This window comes from Osmerus eperlanus, chromosome 2 (genome assembly GCF_963692335.1).
Source record: "Osmerus eperlanus chromosome 2, fOsmEpe2.1, whole genome shotgun sequence".
Classification (NCBI taxonomy): Eukaryota; Metazoa; Chordata; class Actinopteri; order Osmeriformes; family Osmeridae; genus Osmerus; species Osmerus eperlanus.
Genome location: NC_085019.1, coordinates 4,061,272 through 4,080,859, shown reverse-complemented (window position 1 = coordinate 4,080,859; position 19,588 = coordinate 4,061,272). Strand labels below are relative to the sequence as shown.

Genomic DNA, 19,588 nt, shown 5'->3' with positions numbered 1-19,588 from the left:
TGCAACCTGAACTGACATCCTACACCTGTCCAGCACAGCTTATTTCGAGTGTGTGTTTGTGTGTCCACTGGAAGAAGCTGGATGTTGCAATCTGTTCGACCACTAATAGCATGCCCACACGTGTTCCCAGTGGCTTCAAGAAATGGTTGTCTGCGTGTGTACGTGTCACTTCCTGTCTAACCTCGGCTCTGCTCTCTGGCAGCTCAGACTCCTCAGCCCCGCTGGCCCTGATGCCGCCCCCCGCCCGCCAACGGCAGCCCGGCCAGCCGGCTACAGATGCAGCTCCACCTGCACGACCTGCAGCAGAACGCTACCGACCTGCGCAAACAGCTGTCGCAGCTGCGCAACCTGCAGGTGAGACGTGCCCTCCTGGACTCGCTGCTGCTGCACGCCCCCGCGCATCTGCCTGGCTCCGACGCATGCCGCATTCACACGAGTCTCCCGGGAGACTCGTGCGAACCCTATTGAATCTGTGTCAAACCTGATTCTGTCTGTCGTCGTACGGTTCGCTGTCCTAGAGTGTGTCTCCATTCTGGGAGAATCTGTTTATAGGTGATGCATTTTGTTGCCACACCATGCCTAGGCAGAACACACACATACTTTAACCTGTTTACGCTCCTGTTTCGCCCGCGAGACAAAAATGCTGCCTCCCCCTTCCTCAGTTACGACGCACTAAATTCTAACAAATATATTTTTTAGACGCTACACATGTTATACATCGTTGGAAAGCTACGATTCTTGTGCTTCCATTGAAATAAACCAATTCAAGATCAAGTCACAATAGCAAGCAAAGTCAACGTCTTTTTCCGGTGAACATTCCTTCAACAATGCCAAAGAAAAAAGTTGTACTCACCCTAAGTTGTTCAAATAGGTCCAGGTGTGCAAATCATGCCATCAAAACTTGATCTGCGTAAGTCCCAAGGGTTCAAAGTATCTAACCATGTAAAGTAATTCGTCCAAATACAATGTTTTACGTTCATGAATAGCCATTATCCTTTGTTTCATTATGCAAGTTAGCCGACGGAAGAAACAACTTGTTCACATAAAAGTGTTATTTTGTCCGGTTTATCAACGGAGTATTTACAAAATGAAGGTCTCAAAATGTCCGTTGAACCCTCCCCTTTTGATTGACACCTTGTTCGACCCAATAGGAGCTTCCATGCCCCGTTGACAGCCCTCTAAAGCCAACTAGGTCTGTGCGTCCTGCCCCCCCCCCGCCCCCCCCCCCCCACACTCGTTCTAAACAAATTTCTCGAACTGGCTTCGACTGGCTCTGAAATTAGCTCGTTAGCCTTGTAGCTGACAGCTAGCTGAAAATGCCAATACCTCATTTGTATGCGTCTGTGGAGCCTTCAAAATAACAGTCGATTGCGCAATATGGTTGACAGAATCAGTGTTCTTTGTGCGCCAATCCTTGGAATCAGATAAAGCACTCCAATGTGTTCATGCTTCAGTTTTTGTGTTTCAGTATTACTAATTAGGGATTTAGCTATTATATATGATATTTCTAAGTACCAGAGATGGGCCAGAGATAACAATTATGAAAAATAATACCTTTTTATTTGACCTTGACCTTGGTTACAAAGGGTCATTTTGGAGTCTCCAAAAGACCCTTTTAGAAAATTCCTGGATGTATTCTTATAAAAACATGTGTCAAATATGAATATATTGTGGTATTATGTTTGACTTTTGATTTGAATTGGGTAAGGCTTCAACCTGTGGTCCAATTTAGTCTTCCAGATAATACCTACCACCTCTAGGCCTCTTCAGGCCTCTGTTTTCAAAACAAAATCTAGGCGGAAATAGAAATTTTCACTTTCCTTGTGTTCAAGCTTCTATTACTCAACACTAGAAGGACTGACAGGGGTCCTGACAACAGGGACATAACTTCAGAGTGTCAGCTTTCAAAAGAGATCATTTACATGCATGTACTCCAAATGGTTCAAGAACAGCTTCCAATTTACTTTGGGTATGCTGTTTAGGCGTTTTCAGGCAAATTTAACAGGAACATGAAAAGGTTAAATAAGATGTCTGGTTGACACATTGAGGTCGAAGTATGCACCGAAGATCAGGCAGGTGTAGGAGATAAAAGAAGTGACTGTGTTTGTAGTAAACATTTCAAGGAGTGGTCCTTGGTTGCTAGGGGATGCCGCCGAAAAGACAGCTGTGACATCACATGAAAGAAGGCCAAATCAAAGGTGAAGACATAAAAGGAGGAGATCTATCGTCGGACTCCCTGCCATAACCACGGTTACAGAATGGAAGGAAAGAGAGAGTCAACTGAAACGCTTTCGGGCAACCGAGAGAGATTCACCTCCTCGCAATGTCAGGAGAGAGAAGCGGGAACGGAGCAGGGTGGTTTGGAGAGGAGGAGAAGAGAGGGGGGATGATTGTAGGGTCAAGGGCTCCAAATCCCCGCGCTGACGAGCAGAGGGGAAAGGTATGGCAGCTGAGTGAGCCTGCGTCCAGGGCAGTGATAGCCCTGGCCAGTACCTGTGTGCGTGCCCAAGCATGACCCCTACCCTCTGACCTTCCTTGTTACCCAGGGAGACGGCTGCAGGCTTGAATAATGGATTGTGCTCATGAATTATGCAGAGCCAGGGAGGGATAGCAAGAGAATGGCAACACAAAAATCCAACGCTGTCTGTCGAACTGTCAGTGTTGTTATTTAGCATGCTGCATCTGAAACCGAATTAATGACTTTCTAATAGCTCACTTCTGTTTGCCTAACAAGGACTAGCCAGCGCCGATCATGACGGCCATATCCTTTCCTTTTGTCCCCTGCACCATAAAAGCAATCCATTATTCAGTTTCCCTGCTAAGCATGTGTTTTCAACCGGGGGAGCGTGGATGTATTACATAGCCTGTGTCATCGTGTCGTCCGTCTACATTCATGCATGTGATGCCTGTGTGATCCAGTGTAATTCACTGACCAGGGGCCTGATGGTTGTGTGTGTGAAGGGACATGGTCTTACTCACATGTCGGCGTGTTCAGTAGGCACGCAGGCGTGCATGCACTCACACGCACACAAACACACACACGCACACACACACACACACTAGCGCACCACCTCCATGATAGGAACCATCATCAGCGGCTACAGTAATCACATTCTGTTAGCAAGAGAGACAGGATGGCTCAATAGTAAAATGCTTGCACATCAGGACACACACACGCATACACACGCAGAAACACACACACACAGTGCTTTCAAGGACAGAGCCATTCAGATCAAGGTACAACATACACTTGCAGCCAAGGACAGGTCAGTGCACACACAGACACCCATCACTACCCAGGCAAGGCCACAGCATGACAAGGATGTGAAGGCCAGTGCAGACCATTCTGAGGAGATTATTGCCCCATGCATATTCAGTCGTTTTGGAATGTCATCCATCTGAAATTGCTTTGCGGCTCCTACAAGCAATTTTTCTCCGAAGACAAGAAGCCCAACTCAAATATAGCACAATTGTATATTATTAGTTTACAAGTGCCAAGGAAAACCTAATTGCAGTCTGATTATAGTCATCAGTAAACACAATGCCCATCCTATCAATAATGATGTGTGTGTGAATGCGTGTGTGCGTGCGTGCGTGCGTGCGTGTAGCTTCAGAACCAGGACTCGGTGCGGACGCTGGTCAAACGCACAGAGGCGGAGCTAAGCGTGCGTGTGAGCGATGCGTTGAGGAAGCAGGAAGACCCCCTGCAGAGACAGCGCCTCCTAGTGGAGGAGGAGAGACTCAAGTACCTCAACGAGGAGGAGCTTATCATCCAGCAGCTCCAGTCAGTACACACACACACACACATCAACACACACACACACAGACACATCGACAGGTGGAGCACACACACACACACATACATACACACATGGACAGCTATGGCAGTCTCTGACAGTTTAACTGAAACTTTACATCTGGGAATATTACAGAACAGAAGACCCACTTTCTTAAATGTTTGATACAGGACATTTCATGGTCTTAAACTGTAGAAAAGTAAGAGATACAGAAGGAAATGTCGCCAATGTCTTCAGGCGCACGGGCAGAATCCAGCCTGGTTTGGGTCTGGAACATTATTGAGTGAACACTCTGCATAAATGATCTGCTTCATTATATCAGCACACTTAATCAATGGTCATTATTAAGTGTTGCTAAAAGCCACTTTATGCCATTTAATAATTCACATAAGTTTAATTAGCCACATGGCTAGAGGCTAATTCCTGTTTTACGTCATTAAGTTAGATATTCATTAGTAATATAGCTCCATCAGTGTGAGAGAGAAAGAGCGAGTGTGTGTTGATGTGTGTGCGTGTCTGTGGCTGTGTGTGTGAGGTGTCTCGATCACTCCTCATCTCCTCACACACACAGCCACAGCCACACACAGAGACGACAATATTGAATGAGCAAACAATCAGGCTACATGAGGCTAACATCTTAAATAATTCTGTGTGTCGACCCAGTGTTGCTGGATCATCTCATGTTGACTTCAGCAGAACAGCATGGACGATGGGGAGCAGCGTTATATTTGTTGATTGAAATCAGGATGTGAAGTTTATTTGAGAAAATATGACAAAAACATGAACTACTCTGCCTTTAATGCCGACCACCAAAGTACTGTTATCATGCGCTTCTAATCCTTGAACCTCTTCTAAATGGATAAGTGAAACAGACAAATGTAAAAGCAGTCTGCCTGTGATCTCACAGTGACCTGGAGAAGTCTGTGGAGGAGATCCAGAGGGATTCATCTGTCAACCACAAGCTGGTGACGGTGCAGGAGCTGGAGGAGAAGGCTTCTGTGCTGAGGAGACTGGGAGAGACTCTCACTGAGCTGAAGAGTGAGTCACTCACACACTCACACACACACATACACACACACACACTCACATCTTCACACACACACACACACACACACACACACATCTACACACACACACTCACACATGCACACCTCTACACGCACACACATCTTCACACCCACACACTGATAGACACTTTTGAATCATTAATCAGTGACTCAGGCTGTGATTACATGTCTGTCAGTCGCAGATAGTCAGTGGAGCACTGCATCACTCTCAGCCTAGTAGCTCTGACACTCTTCAGACTGATTGAATCTAGTTTGGAATGATGTTCCGCACTTTGGCAAAACAATTCCGGTGAGGACATCGCCTCTATCAATGTGGGTGATTTGAAAAACACGTTGACTGTGAAAGATGTGACATTTGGATGGAGTGGACAATGTTTAAAAAAAAAATTGGGAGGGAGGGTGGGGTGTTCCTGATTGTTGGTGATTGACGGTTCTGTTTGTCTGTGTGTCCTGCGCAGACCAGTTCCCCGGCCTGCAGAGTAAGATGCGTGTGGTGCTCCGCGTGGAAGTGGAGGCCGTCAAGTTCCTGAAGGAGGAGCCCCACAGACTGGACGCCCTGCTGAAACGCTGCAAGACCGTCACAGACACTCTAACCACCATGCGCAGGTACGGCGCACGCCAAGCACAAGCAGCGTGCGCCAAATCCCTACAGCCGCCCCGATGAACCCACATCTGATCGTCCTGTGTGTGTGTGTGTGCGTGGGTGTGTATGTGCCTGTGTGTTCACCGACAGGCAAGTCAACGAGGGGGTGTGGAAGAAGCAGGACGACATCTCCAGCCCGTTCTCCAAGCACAACGAAGACTTCCGCAAGAGCAACGACTTTGACCTGCCCACCAGCCCCCCTCTCGGCATCAACGACCTGGGGGTAGGAGGAGGGGTAGGGGGCCTCAGCAGCCTGTCCAACTGGAGCCCTCACTCCGGTCACAGCCACGGTAACCCCTCCAGCCACCACAGGGACCACCACCCGCCTGTCCCCCACAAGGGCAGAGCGCTGGAGGAGCTGGCCAACCGGGCTGCCTCAGACAAGGCCGTGTCTGTGGAGGTCCGACTGGTAGGGATCCTACTTTTGACCCTCCATCTTTCATCTCATTGGCCTGTACGTGATGCCAGCCCATGCCTGAAGCATGTCTCTGAACACATCCACGTTCATCCTCCACCAGGCTGCGGAACGAGACTGGGAGGAGAAGCGGGCCAGTTTGACCCAGTACAGCGCTCAGGACATCAACCGGCTGCTGGAGGAGACCCAGGCAGAGCTGATGAAGGCCATCCCTGACCTGGACTTTGCTGCCAAGCAGATCAAGCCCTCCTCCAACACGCCCTCTCAGACGCCTCACGGCGGGACCCTGGAGCACAGGTCCATCAAGCCCCAGCACGCCAAGCTGTCCGGGAAGGAGCCCGGCTCCAGGCGTGGCTCTGGTAAGACCACACCCGACAGGCACGCTGAGAGAAAGCTTGGTAGATTTAGGTGTGGTGCGCTGCTGTGTTGGTTCTCCCGTGTTGATGTTCTGCTCCCACACAGATGAGCTGACGGTGGGGCGCTATCGCACGGAGAAGCCCTCCAAGTCTCCTCCCCCGCCTCCACCCCGACGCAGCTTCCCATCATCCCCTGGGCTGACCACCCGCAGCGGAGAGACCCTCATCCCTGGGAAGAGTATAAAGGTGGGCAGAAGGAGATGGCCACACACACACAAACATTGCATACAGATAAACACACGTAGTTGGATCCTCTCTGTGCTCGGAGTGGACAAACACGCCTTCTAACTTGTTTTTGTGTGACGGAAGAAGATGGAGTCCGAGGACTGCGAGGCCCAGAAGCCCCACGTGAAGCTGCGAAGGGCCGTGTCGGAGAACCCCCGCCCTGCATCCACCCCGCCCAGTCTGGCAACCGGGGACAAGGAGGAGACCGAGGAGGAGAGAATTGCTGCTGAACTGGAGGTACTGACTGGACAATGGTCGCATCAGCAACAAATTGACAAAGAAATAGCGTTTGTCAAGATCCTCAATATTAGTCGAACATTGGATGAATACAGACACACACACACACATACACACACACACATACACACGCACACACACATACACACGGCCACTGTGGGCCTCATTACCACTGACAGATTGGTGTTCAGGTCAGGCCAAGGCAGCCGGTGCCATATGTCACCCGGGTCCCTGTCCTCCTCAGTGGGCGAGCGCAAAGATCCCACTGCTCAATCACACACTCCACCAGTCAGCCGTCACAGATCAGCCCAGCCTGGGCAGTCGGACCCCTACGGGCCACCAGGAAGTGTTTGGGAAGCTCCGCTTGGCCTATCACACACTTCGTTCTAGTGACTTCAGATGGACTCAGTGTTCCCCTATGATTTTAAGAGCCAACCTCCCAGTAGTTGGGTTCTTTGACGTCTCCATTGTTTGGAACACAGAGCATGGTGTGTAGTGCGTGCGTGTGCGTGCGTGAGCGTGTGTGAGCGTGTGTGAGCGTGTGGGTGAGCGTGTCCAGCTGTCAAACTCTACGTTGTGTGTGTCAGTTGTCCAGAGCTTCGCTGGACTGCTCTGTTCTCCGGTGGGAGCAGGGCGGATCAGGGCCCAGAGGAGGCCCTCTGGCACCAGACACTCAGGTAAAACACCCACATTTACTCTCCTCAGACTGTAGGACCTGCTTCGCAATCCACATGTTTTGTTTGTCTAATGCGTCCGTTCGGGAGGTGTCCAGGAGTTGCGTCATTGTTTGAAAGTGTTGACGTCTTGATTTGAACACCAGGCGTTCTCCCTGTGTTGCAGGCACAGACTGTGGCCCTGCCTCGAACGGCCCTCTCTCCTGTCCCCCAGATTGTGCTGACTGAGTGCTCGTCAGTTCCAACCCCTGCCTCTGAGGGTTCTGTCAGAGACCAAACACAGGGCCCCTCCCCAGTGAGCCACACTCCAGGAGAGACTGGTCCCCACATGGTCTCCCAGACCCAGCCTTCCCAGGAGAGGGATCCTGTGGGACAGCCCCGAAAAGCGGCCCCCCTCCGGGAGCTGAAGATCCAGGAATCCTTTGAGGAAGTCGGGGAGAAGAGAGAGGAGCTGTCCCTGGTGCTGACTGAGCTGGACGTGAGGGCCATGTCCCCTTCTGAAGCCCAGGGCCTTGGCAGGGTTGTGGGAGAGGCTCTGAGGACGCTGACTCTTCCATTAGAGGAAAGGAAGGCCGAGGAGAACCTGGATGTCAGCCTCAGTGAGAGTCCTATCCTGGTGCTCTTCAGGGAAGCGGTGACTGTCAGGGAGGCTTACAGTCAGCTCCACACTCTGCTGGAAACACCCAGGCCAGTGCCCAAACCCAGGGCAGGGTCTTGCCCCAGCGGCCTGAGCCGTGTCTCCAGCCCCCCTAACCCCAGACTCTGCCTCCCCCCCGACCAGCAGGACTCTCTGGGGGAGGCGTTGAGGAGAGGGATGGATACGGGAGGGAGGGCCCTAACTCTCAGCCCCAGCAGAGTAGCCGTGGAAACCCTAATAGACCAATCCCAGCAGAGCCCAGCAGCTGCTCCATTAAGGTCTAATGGGTCAGCAGGTACGGAGGCGGGCCTGGCCAGAGCAAGCCAGAGGGCCCGGGGAGAGGACATCCGCAGCAGCACCTACCGGAGGCTGGACAGCCTGGAGGAGACCATCAGGGAGCTGGAGATCACCCTGCTGGAGATCAGCGGCCACCCCAGCACCCAGCTCCTCCACCCCCAGAACCCCTCCTCAGACGCCCCGCAGGGAGAGGACTCCGCCCCAGGCCAGACCCCCAGTGCTCCAGCCTCAGAACATCGGAAGCCTCCCGTCCCACCCAAGCCCTCTTCGTTCGCTCCCGCCATAGCCAAGGTCCAGAACCTTCTCCTCCGTTTGGAAGCATGGAGTCTCTTGGACGGCACGTGCGCTCTCTCTCCCTCTCTCTTCCCCCCTTCTCTGGGCTTCCTCGTGGGATATTACTTCCAGCTGCACCCTTATCTCTAACAATCTTGTGTGCTCCTTTATAACTCGGCAACTGATTACGTTCTATTCAATTCATTCGAAAACCACGTTGAGTTTGAAAGGAGCACCCCTCCGCCCCGCCTCCTCCTCTTTGCTGTGATTAATGATCGGTCCGCTGTCTTGCTAGGAAGGGCTGCTTTAACTGTTTTCTTATTGATCTGCCTTGCCATCTGCTGTTTCTACCCTGTAAACATGGGCAGGTCCCTCCTCCGACAATAAACTATCATTTATCCTGTCGCTGTGTCTCTCTTTCTGCCTTCCCTTTGTTTTGTCTTCTCTGTGTGTCTCCTTCTCGTCTCCGTTTTGTGTTCAGCGCAGCTCTCCCCTCTGAAATCAATTGCCCATCACTTGCATCATCAATTAGTATCGATTTTGCTCAGGTTCCGGAAAATATATCGATTCGGTTAATGTTTGGAGTCGGATTGTCCACGCTCTCATTATCTTTGGCAGGGTATTACATTATCATATTGCCAGATAAAATCCCAAGGCATGCTGGGAGAGAGAGGTTAATGCACCACCTTTGTTTAACATATGAAATTCAAACATGATGGAACTTTGGCGATAATTCTTTGATTATAAACAGTGAACAGGGGGTAAGAATGAAGGCTGTGTGTGTTTGTGTGTGTGTATAAACTCCCTCTCAAGCCATGCTCAACAGTCATGCTGTCACTCCGTGTTTCCCCAGTAGCGAGGAGAGAGGAGAAGGCCTCCCCGGAGCCTGACATGAGATTGCAGTGTCTTCACACATAGTTTCATCAGCATGCCCACTGTAACCGCTCATGTCAGACTCTCATTACTCCAATGACTTCTGCACCCTAGAACGGACGTGGATTTGTACAGTAATATTTTAAAAGGGAATTGAAAACGACCCGTACAGCAAAATGCATCCCTTAACCCAACTTACTGTTGAATCAAAATGTACAGCCCATGATCTATCTGGTTTATAAACAAAATGTGTGTCCCTGAACACAATTTCTCCTCATTTGAAGGTGTGGTGAGTAAAGGTAGGGTAGGAGGCCTTCAGCGTGACAATATTGGAGTTAGAAGCTCAGGGGGAAAAGGTCATTGTGACTGAGCCCCTGGTTGACCTGTGCTTCTGGACTGTCAATTTCAATTTCCCATCTCTAAATCCTCCTGTTTGTCTTGCTGTGGCCCCGTTCTGTCGCTAGGAAATAGGGATTGGTGGGGTGTGCGTGTTACAGTTATATCAGCTGTAAGCCCTGTTCTTCTTTCCCTTCAGCAGCCGAGCGGCACTGGCCTGCTTTGCTACAGCCATGGGTCCCACTGAGACAATCTCTGTTTAAATAGATCAACTCTGAAACGTAAATCGGACTCCCTTCTCAATCTGCTCCCTCCCCTCCCCTTGTCTCTCTTCATCTCGCCCTCCCCCGTGCCCCGTTTGTCCTCCGCCCTCCTCTCCCCTCCCCCAACCCCTCCTGCAGGCAGGGCACGGCTCCTCTGGTGTGGGTAAAGTCCTCCACTCCTCGGCTGCCTCCAGGCTAAAGCACCTGCAGCAGAACAGCACAGAGAAGACCAAGAGTGGCAAGAGAGAAGACTTCCTCAAGAGTCAGGCCCAGCAGCAGGTACAGTCTCCACACCCTCCTCCTCATCACCCACCTACCCCAACCCTCAATGCTCCAACCTTTCACCTCTCACACCCCCACACTCTGCCTCAGACCAGCCCAGAAACAGACAGACAGGCAGGTCAAACCGAGGAAACCCACAGATTTGGCGCTGTCCTCTGTGTCGTCTCCCCGGTGAGCCATCTGGTCTGAGCTGTTGTCTCTTCTGAGTGAAGGTGGGCCAAAGTGGCGTGCCGTGGTGTTTTACATTTACATTTAGTCATTTAGCAGACGCTCTTATCCATAGGGACTTACAGTAACTACAGGGACATTCCAAGGCAAGTAGGGTGAAGTGCCTTGCCCAAGGACACAACGTCATTGACAGAGCCGGGGATTGAACCAGCAACCTTCTGATTACTAGCCTGATTCCCTAACCGCTCAGCCACCTGACTCCTCTAGGTTTTAGAGCGGAGCCTGAAGGAGAAGAGGCTGGGGGTCATGTCAGGAATCCAGACCGGTCACAGGAGGGAAATGAAAGCGCTGAGGCGTGTCACTCCTGAGCCCAGCCCGAGAGACGCGTCTCCTCTCTAGCGAGAGCGCGAGTCAAGGCAGTGGAAAAAGCTCCAACGTCAATGTTATTAAAGAAAAGGCTGGAGCACTGAAGTGCCTCTAAACCCACTGCACTCCACCCTGAAGAGCTTGACAGGAATTTTAGAGAGAGAGAGAGACAGCCAGAGCATGGAGGGATGAAGGCGGGAGAATGTAAGAGGGAGGGAGAGTGGTGAAGCCACGGAGGAATCTCTTCAGCGGGCTGTGTCTCAGTCTAGCTGTGGCTAATCAGCGCACAGCCGTGTCAAACCAATCACTGGTTATCCAATATAAGGAGGTCAGCAGCAGCAGCAGCGTCGCCCCCCTCTCTCTGTCCTCTCTGTCTCTCTGTCTCTCTGTCTCTCTCTCTCTCTCTCTCTCTCTCTCTCTCTCTCTCTCTCTCTCTCTCTCTCTCTCTCTCTCTCCTCTCTCTCTCCTCTCTCTCTCTCTCTCTCTCTCTCTCTCTCTCTCTCTCTCTCATCTCTCTCTCTCTCTCTCTCTCTCTCTCTCTCTCTCTCCTCTCTCTCTGTGTCTCTCTGTCTCTGTCTCTCTCACTCGCTCAGCTCCTCTCTTCCTACTCAGTCTCCTTCTTCCTCAATCCTTCCCCTTCTTCAATTCCTGTCTCTCTCCCCCTTCTCCCTGCGTCTCTCCCCTTTCTCCCTATATCTCTGTCTTGTATTCTATCACCTCTCACCCTCTCTTTCCACCCCCCTCCTCCCTTGGTCCAAGAGCTGTCATGGAGGAGTGGGTCTGTCTCGCTTGCCTACTGGGAGGAAAATTAATCCCATTATTTCGGTATAAGGACAATTGCTCTCAGCGTGCGTGCTTTGTCCGCCAACTGTTGTCAAAAGTCCCAGTGAAAGGAGGCTGTGTGTTTGTGAAAACACTATCCCCTCGTCAAAAGGATGGAAGGCAGTCAAACAAATCCTCTCTCAGCATGGGCACCGAGCCATCCATTATGTTACCATTGAGCCTCGGACGCTGTCAACAATAACCAGAACCAAAAGACTAAAGCCACTAAGGACACTTCTGAATGGAAATAAAACTCTCCAACAGAAAGAGTCATTCTTGTCAACTCTGCCAAAAGTAGTGGTAGTATAAACAGGATTTGGTACTGATAGTATAAGACTGTGTCAGATGTGGCTCCATGTTGGCCCCTAATTGCTAATGCTATGATGTTACGACTGACATTCGGTCACCTTTCCAAAGAATCCAGAGATGACCCCTGACCTCTGACCCTGTATCTGGCATCAGTGTTACTATCCACCCTTTTTGTTTTCTCCGGTCTTTGAATTCCTCAGCCTCAATCCTCCATGTGTTTGAAGACAGCACATCTTTGTTGCGTCCGTGTTGGTGTGATCCAGCCTGTGGGAGTGTTATCTCTGTTGCGCCGGGTGTGTGGGTGTGAGGCGAGCCAAGGCAGCTGACCAACCTGTGCTCCCGTGGCCTCGTTGTTAGGAAGCGTTACCGGAAGGCATCATCCAATTCCAGCCATGAGGATCCTTCAAATCACTGGGCTGGATAGGAACAGACAGTTCAAAGCCACTATTGCACTGCCGTTTGCTTTTGGCACGGATCAAGGGAGGCATGACAATGTGAATCCCTTTCATATCGCAGAAACACTATTTCCATTTCCCATTTTCAGCCTGTTATGACTTGTGGCTTTAAAACAGCACATTTAAGGTCGGGGGAGAGGTGTGTATGTGGGGGGGGGGGGGGGAGTAGTGCTTCTTTTTGAGTAGTGCTTCTTTTTTGGGGTTGGTCAGGCAGATTTAAGGTTCCAAGGATGAAGGGAGGCTGTTTTGCTGCACTAACAGACCGGAATAAATGTGTCGGCCAGGCTTGAGAGGGCTTCCTGAGGCAGAAGGAACAGCTCCCCTCCCTGGAGAAACAACTACAGGCACCAGGGCACCGGCAGCCTTCTAGCAACACAAACCCACAAATCAGGCCAAGCCAGGCCACACCAGACCAACACGCACCTGCCCTCCAATCACACAGCACAAAACCCACAATCCCTTCACAAATGCCCTCCGCCGAAAAACTTTCCAGACCCAGAAAGTTCTCTCATTTTGTCCTCCTTTTGTAACTCTTGATGAATTGCTTGAAAGATACTCTCTATTCCTGGTTGAATTTCCCTTCAGGAGTTTTTTCCTGTCCAGGCCCAATCACGGTGCCCGTACGGAATAGAGGGAGGAGGGGTACATCCCAGCTGTGCCTGGTCTCCCCTCCTCATCACCCGCACACACGCTCCAACACAGAGACAGGTGTCACCAGCCAATGACTCTGATGTAGGGATGATCACAGGGCTACACAGTCCTCACACACGCTCAGTCTGCCAGTGGGGCTCTGAAGCGTATGGCTCTGCCCGCCTCCTGCCCGGGCCGTGTCACTTCCTGTGCCACCTGCCTGTAGTCCTCCGTAAATGAAAGGGAGGAAAGTGACAGGAAATATACTTTGTACATTCTCATGACGCTGGGACGGCGCCATCTAACGGTTTGCTCCAGCATCACACCTTGTGCGGTGTTTTTAGCCGTTCATTGGAATGTTTTGGCATTTTTTAATGACTTCAATGTTCATTAAAAGAACGAAACAGAATGGACCCCAGCATTATATTTCCGCTTGTGCCTCATTTTCACTCGTAACTGTGTGACTACCATGTTGCAAACGTTGCTGTAGATGTGTTCATGCTGTGCAGATGGCACTCTTGACTAGCATCGTACACTAACCTGATTAACGGTCTCCTGTGTTTGTCTCTTGTCCTCATCTCACCCCTCCCTCACCCCCACGTCTCCTCACCCTCACCCGCCTGTGTCTCCCCCCCCCCCCACATCTGTTCCTGGGGTGCCACCTCACCGGTCCCTGTCACCCTGCGCCACCTGACTTGCCCCTCCACCTGCGCCCGTGACCCTGCAGCAGTGAGAGACCTGCCCATGCCTGCCCTCTTCAGCCTCCTTCTCCTCAGCACCATCTGACTACAGACCTGCACCCCCCCCCCCCTTTCACCCTCTACTCCCTGAGTACCCCCCCCCCCCTCTCCCCTTACTGAACCCCCACCAAATATCCCTCTTCAAGACTCTCTGTGTCTTACAGAAATTCATGTTGCAAAAGTTCTGCTTCTTTGCTATGTGTGTGTGTGTGCGTGTGTGTTTGGGATGCGACAGTGTTGTAGGGTCCTCAGCCCACCACGACAGTACAGACTCTAAGACTATACTCTATTTAATTTCTCTTTTTTTTTTTTTTTTTTTTTATATGCTCCATTTCTCCATGATCCTCCCGCTCCTTCTCCCCTCCCTGCCCTTGCCCCCTGCCTGTCCATGGCCCTTCCCTTAGGCCTGGCGAAGCGACAGTGGCTATGGCAGTGTGGAGCCTCTCTTGTCTAACACCAGGGCTGCCAGTTTCTCTGGCCGCCTGCCCTCCAACTCGGCAGTGTTTGCCCCGGGCCTGAGGAAGTATCCCCAGGAGGGGGCGCTATCCTCCCTGACGGCCTCCTCCAACCAGGCTAAGGCCCTGCTGGCCAGCCTGTCAGCCTCCAGCCTGTCAGCCTCCAGCCTGTCAGCCTCTGGCCTGAGTGCCGAGGCCCTGCTCCTCTCCTCCACCTTCCGACACCACCGCCTCCTCCGTGAGAACCGCACATCCTCCACCCCGCTGCCCAACGGGCGCCCCTCCTCGTCGTCCACGGCCACCTCCTCCACCTCCCCCACCTCCCCCACCCTGTCCTTGTCCCCCTCCTCCCCCACCCCCCTGACCTCCCTCAGCCTCTCCTCCCTGGGGCTGAAGAGTGGCGGCCGCGGCCTGCAGTGCTCCGGCGGCATCACCAGCTACAAGGAGCGCGGCAGCAAGACGCTGCCCAAGAACCTGTCCCCCAGCGGCTCCCAGTGAGGAGGAGGAGGAGGAGGGCAGAGGGGGTGGAAGAAGAGGAACACACTCAAGGCAACCCCCAAGCCTGAGGAGGGAAGGCCACAACAAGCGCACTGGGTTCTACACCCTTGCAGCAAAGCTAGTCTCGCTGGGCTTTCCTTTTCAACTTAGTATGTCTCAGCAGCTTGTAGTTTCGCTTCAGCAACCAGATTGGACAGATCTCCTGTGCTGTAACAGGAAGGGATAAGACGTCACGGCTCAGTTCACTCCGCTCCTGGTCTGTTCTGTGGTTCCTCCGAGCCTCGCCCACACAGGGAGTGTACTGCCAGTTCCCCAAGTGGGTAGCTCGCAGATGGACCTCCACCCCCTCCAACAGCCTGTTCTTGGGGGAGAGAGAGAGAGACTGCGCTGGTCCAATGCAACCCCCAGCCCATCCTACCATTTGCCAAATCCCACTCGATGGAATGTTTGTGGAGTAAATGTAATAACTTGACTGTGACTAATGTTTTAGATACAGAGTAGAGCTGCAATAATCAACAGTACAGTAGTCATGTGTAAGAGTACCAACACTGTCGTGTATGTGTCACCTGGGCTGAATGTGAAGCTGTTCAGAAACGAAACAACACGGTGGTTTCTCTTCTAGGGCGGTTTCTACACGTTTCTCCGTCTCCAGGCCTCTGGCACCTCCCCTGTGTGAAACTCTAAACTGGTGCTATTATGGTCTCTGTTTGTAGACACTGTGTGAAGGGTTTACATGGTTGAAACAGCCCTTGTTCCCTGCCCCATAAATTCCTCATCTTATTGCAGCTTCTCTTTCCTCCGTCTTACTGTCTTTTCAATGTGACATTTTTCTACATGTCCGGTTCCCATCTCACCCGGTCGATCTATGGTCCTAACTGTTAGCACAATGGCAATGGAAGACTGGTCTTATGGAATACAGTCAACACAAACAAGACCAGAGAGATGATTTTAACAAACACTCCACGTCTGTACATAAATAAGTCTCTAATTTCCTTTTGATGAGTGTTTGGCTATATCAATATTCTCAATATTATAGGCACAGTGTTATGATAACACAAGATATATTTGCTAGATACTGCTTTTAGAGGCACCATACTGTATGTAAAAAAAAAAAAGAACTAGAAACTCTAGAAGATTGCTCATTAAAGAATGTAGAATGAGTAAACATGTTTAGTGAATGAACTGTGAATATGACAATCAGGATGTATCCTCAGATTATGTTATGTCCTACCATAACCTCTGCACGATGATTGGAATCACAAAAACAACACGCACACACGACACAAACGCTCGCATCAGTGCACAGTCTCTCACATACGGCAGCTGGACAACGTTTTGTAAAGTCTGGTTTTAGATTGCTTTTAGCTTTGTCCTGACTGGAGAACACACAGCAGTCTGTCTAGTACGTGTAGGATTAGAATGGAATAGCACAGGGACCAACATTAAAAGGCACAATAGAATAGGCACAAGATCCTTCACAAATAGGGACCATGTTAATGGTGAGGAAAATCGACACAAAAGATGTAATTAATAATATAGCACATATTGTATCTTACGATAAAGAAAGAGTTTCTGTTATGTCGTTATTGTCGAAGATGAAACTGCTTTCACCTATGCCCAGTCTCAATTGTTAGAGTAGAAGAACGTGCTAAGTGCTTACTGGTGTTATATGGATAATGCACTTGCTGGAATGTCAGTCTGCTTGCCAGTAATCTCCCAGCAGTAACTATTGTGAAGCTCTCACTGTCTCTTCAGTGACGTGTTAGAAAGGATGCCGGAACATAGTGAATCTACAGTTGCTCGTCAGATGAGTGTGCGAAATCGATTCGTTGTGGCATTGAGAGGAAAACATCAGCTAGTCCACTGGAGCTAATGTCAAGTGCAGGCAGCTTGAACAGAGAAGATTGGTTTGGGATCCATTTCATAAGTTCTTTTTTTTTCAAAATATAATCCACTGAGTATCCAAGGATAAAATAGTTGAATGATGACAGAACATGGTTTTCAGCAGGTAGGAGCTTTTGAAGTAAGTCAACATGTTCACTCCTTGTCTTACAGTGCGTTGTTCGTAGAGGGACGTGGGCTGATCGCGTACCTTCTGCTAGGCCTCTGTGGTGACAGTGTGGGTCTTTATTACAAATGTGAAACAGCGTCGATCCTGCCATTCCTCAGAGGCCATGCCACAGTATGTGCTGCTGGATGGATTTTCTTGGACCTCCTGAAATGTTGTTGCTGTCAGAGCCACCAAAGAGAATTGTTCTTGTCTGACGGCGTGTGTGACTTGTCACTTTGTGTGTGTGTGTGTGTGTGTGCAATGGTGGAGTTGGGGATGAGGCAGGTTTCGTGTGACTACGGCACTAATCACATCAGCAGCTATGACAGAATATCACTTTGGATCAGAAGGAACGGATAGGGCACAAATTGGCTGGATTGTGGAAATAGAAACAGAGACTTAGAGAGGCCTGACTGGCAGGTTGTGTTGGACTGCAGTCGAGACGTTGCAATACGCACACATCCTGGGCTCTGACAGCCAGCGCGGGCAGTAGCTGCCTGGACTCGAGCTATGCTCGGCTTAAGCTTGTTTTTGTTTTTTTTATATCAAATGAAGCCAAATGAAAGAAATTCGCTTACTCATGCTGCTCCACACTCCAATCCATAACCCCCAGCATTAGATGTGAGTCTGGCCAGCCATAGGGAAGAGAGTTGTCATGCTTCTCTGCTTTTCCCCCTGCAAGGTCTGATGAAAGCCCCAGACCAGGGGGGTCGAGGTCGGTCTGGATATGCTGATGAGAAGTTGTGTTAGGAGGGGATGTGGAAAACACTGGCAATCGGAAAAATAATTCAAGCAAACTTGAAACAAGAAGTAAAAGAATTATACATATATAAATATATCTTCGGTAAGATGTTTGTGTATGATATTACTATAATTGTGAAGAAAAGTGTGATATATATATAGGCCTAGATTTAATGATTATATGAAATTGTAAATGTAAAATTTAGGTCATCATCTCTTTGGTTTTTATATGGGTAACCATTTTGTACAGCTTTTCATTTTTAGAGAAGTACTGGATTTCACATCAGCAGATTATTTATTCATAAACAAAACATTTTTATATTGGTTTGAAAATATGTATCTATATAGATGACAGCCTATGTAATTATACACTGGTGCTCATTTTCAATTCTGAGATATTTTTATTGGTACTTTTATTGAATTTGCTTTGAAGAGTTGTGTGAGCTTGAATTGTGCTTTGTTGTCTGTTGTTGGCCTCTTGGCCAGTGTTACTGTTCAGGTGTGAGGAGAAGGTTCAGCTCCTTGGCCTCAGCACTCAGAGCTGTCCAGGTGAAGGAAGCTGCTCCTAGACCTGTTCATCAGTGCTCGTCTTTAGAGAGCACACAGTTTGGTTTTGTCGCTTCACAATGCACAGTTATTTCTCTTCTTTTTTTTCTCTCCATACTCTCTTCATCCTAGGAAATTTAGGAAATTCATCTCATGTCAGTGCTGTTACTAATCGGGGAGGTGAGGGAGAAAGATAGAGACAGACAGACACAGAGATAGATACAGAAATAGGCAGCATACAGGGTGAACACTGAATTTAAGCAATGAGTAACCTTGGTTTGCTTGTTGTAATCTGAGCTCGGCTGAGGTGATTTACTGAGTTTGGTTTAAATGCTCGACTGTGAAAAGGCTGTAGGAAAGGACTAGCATGATAGAGTACCCTCAGGTAGGCATGTTGATTTTAGACACGTCTAATCTACCCTCCTGCATCCCTGGGGTTAGTTTCTTATTAACATTGTCTGTTGGGAAACACAATCCTTTTTCTACACTGAAAGAGACTATGTTTTGACCTATGTTCTGTAGTGTGTATATGAGATTTTTACTTGGATGTGTGGATGTTCTGGTGTAATCTTGGCATCAAAAAAGAAAAATGAATCAACTTGTAAATAGGCCGAGTCATTCCTATAGAGTTCAACAATATGTTATGTCCAAAAAAATGTTTTAGGGATAAAAAAACGATGGCAACAAAGGTATATTTAAAAACAATGCATGTATAGTCTCAAGCAATCGCACGGTGCAGTTGAAAAAAATTATTGTCTTTGTTTTCCTAAAAAAAACGAGTGAAAGAAAGAGAGAAAAGTTTAGAGAAAAGATGCATCACAAGGTTTACAACCGTAGAGAATATGAGTTTTTTATGTCGGTATATCTGTGACAAGGGCATGTTCAGTCTTACTGTGATCTGTAAAGTGAAGATGGTTGTGGTGACGATGATGATAATGGCAAGGGGTGATTGGTGTTTTGAGAATGATCCAGAATGCTTGACCGCACTGCACCTTCACCAGAAAACCGAACAATACTGGTGCACTCTTTCCACAGAGTGATTCTCCCATTTGTAGAGAAGTGTTATATACAGAATGAACAATGCAGAAAATAGATTATATATATAAAGACATATAAATATATATAAATATAAAGGCCTACTGATACTGGAGATACTAAATTATTAGTGTGGATGCCATGATATTCTGTGAGAAATGTGCTTTTTTTTTCTTGTGAGAAGACTGGCAGTATATCTGCCTCCTTTGTATATACTTGCTGTGGTTGTGTGTCTAATAAAGTGCAGCTCTCTTGTACAATTGTGATGCCTGGGCCTTCACTGTTACTACACTTTACCTTTTATAGTGGGAAATGAGGTATCGGTATCAAGGACAGTA

General features: G+C 49.3%; 1 protein-coding gene across 1 annotated transcript in view; it reads left to right on the top strand.

The window, feature by feature from the left end:
• srcin1a (SRC kinase signaling inhibitor 1a) overlaps positions 1 to 16,063 on the top strand; it is a 16,683-nt gene extending 620 nt beyond the window's left edge. Inside the window, 14 exon segments of the mRNA XM_062478606.1 lie at positions 9 to 259; positions 261 to 354; positions 3,609 to 3,784; positions 4,705 to 4,835; positions 5,323 to 5,470; positions 5,598 to 5,916; positions 6,026 to 6,281; positions 6,385 to 6,524; positions 6,648 to 6,800; positions 7,388 to 7,477; positions 7,641 to 8,822; positions 10,292 to 10,432; positions 11,061 to 11,074; positions 14,341 to 16,063. Coding sequence (XP_062334590.1) covers positions 9 to 259; positions 261 to 354; positions 3,609 to 3,784; positions 4,705 to 4,835; positions 5,323 to 5,470; positions 5,598 to 5,916; positions 6,026 to 6,281; positions 6,385 to 6,524; positions 6,648 to 6,800; positions 7,388 to 7,477; positions 7,641 to 8,822; positions 10,292 to 10,432; positions 11,061 to 11,074; positions 14,341 to 14,878 — 3,633 coding nt within the window. The 3' untranslated portion in view covers positions 14,879 to 16,063.
• Positions 16,064 to 19,588: the final 3,525 nt, after the last annotated feature.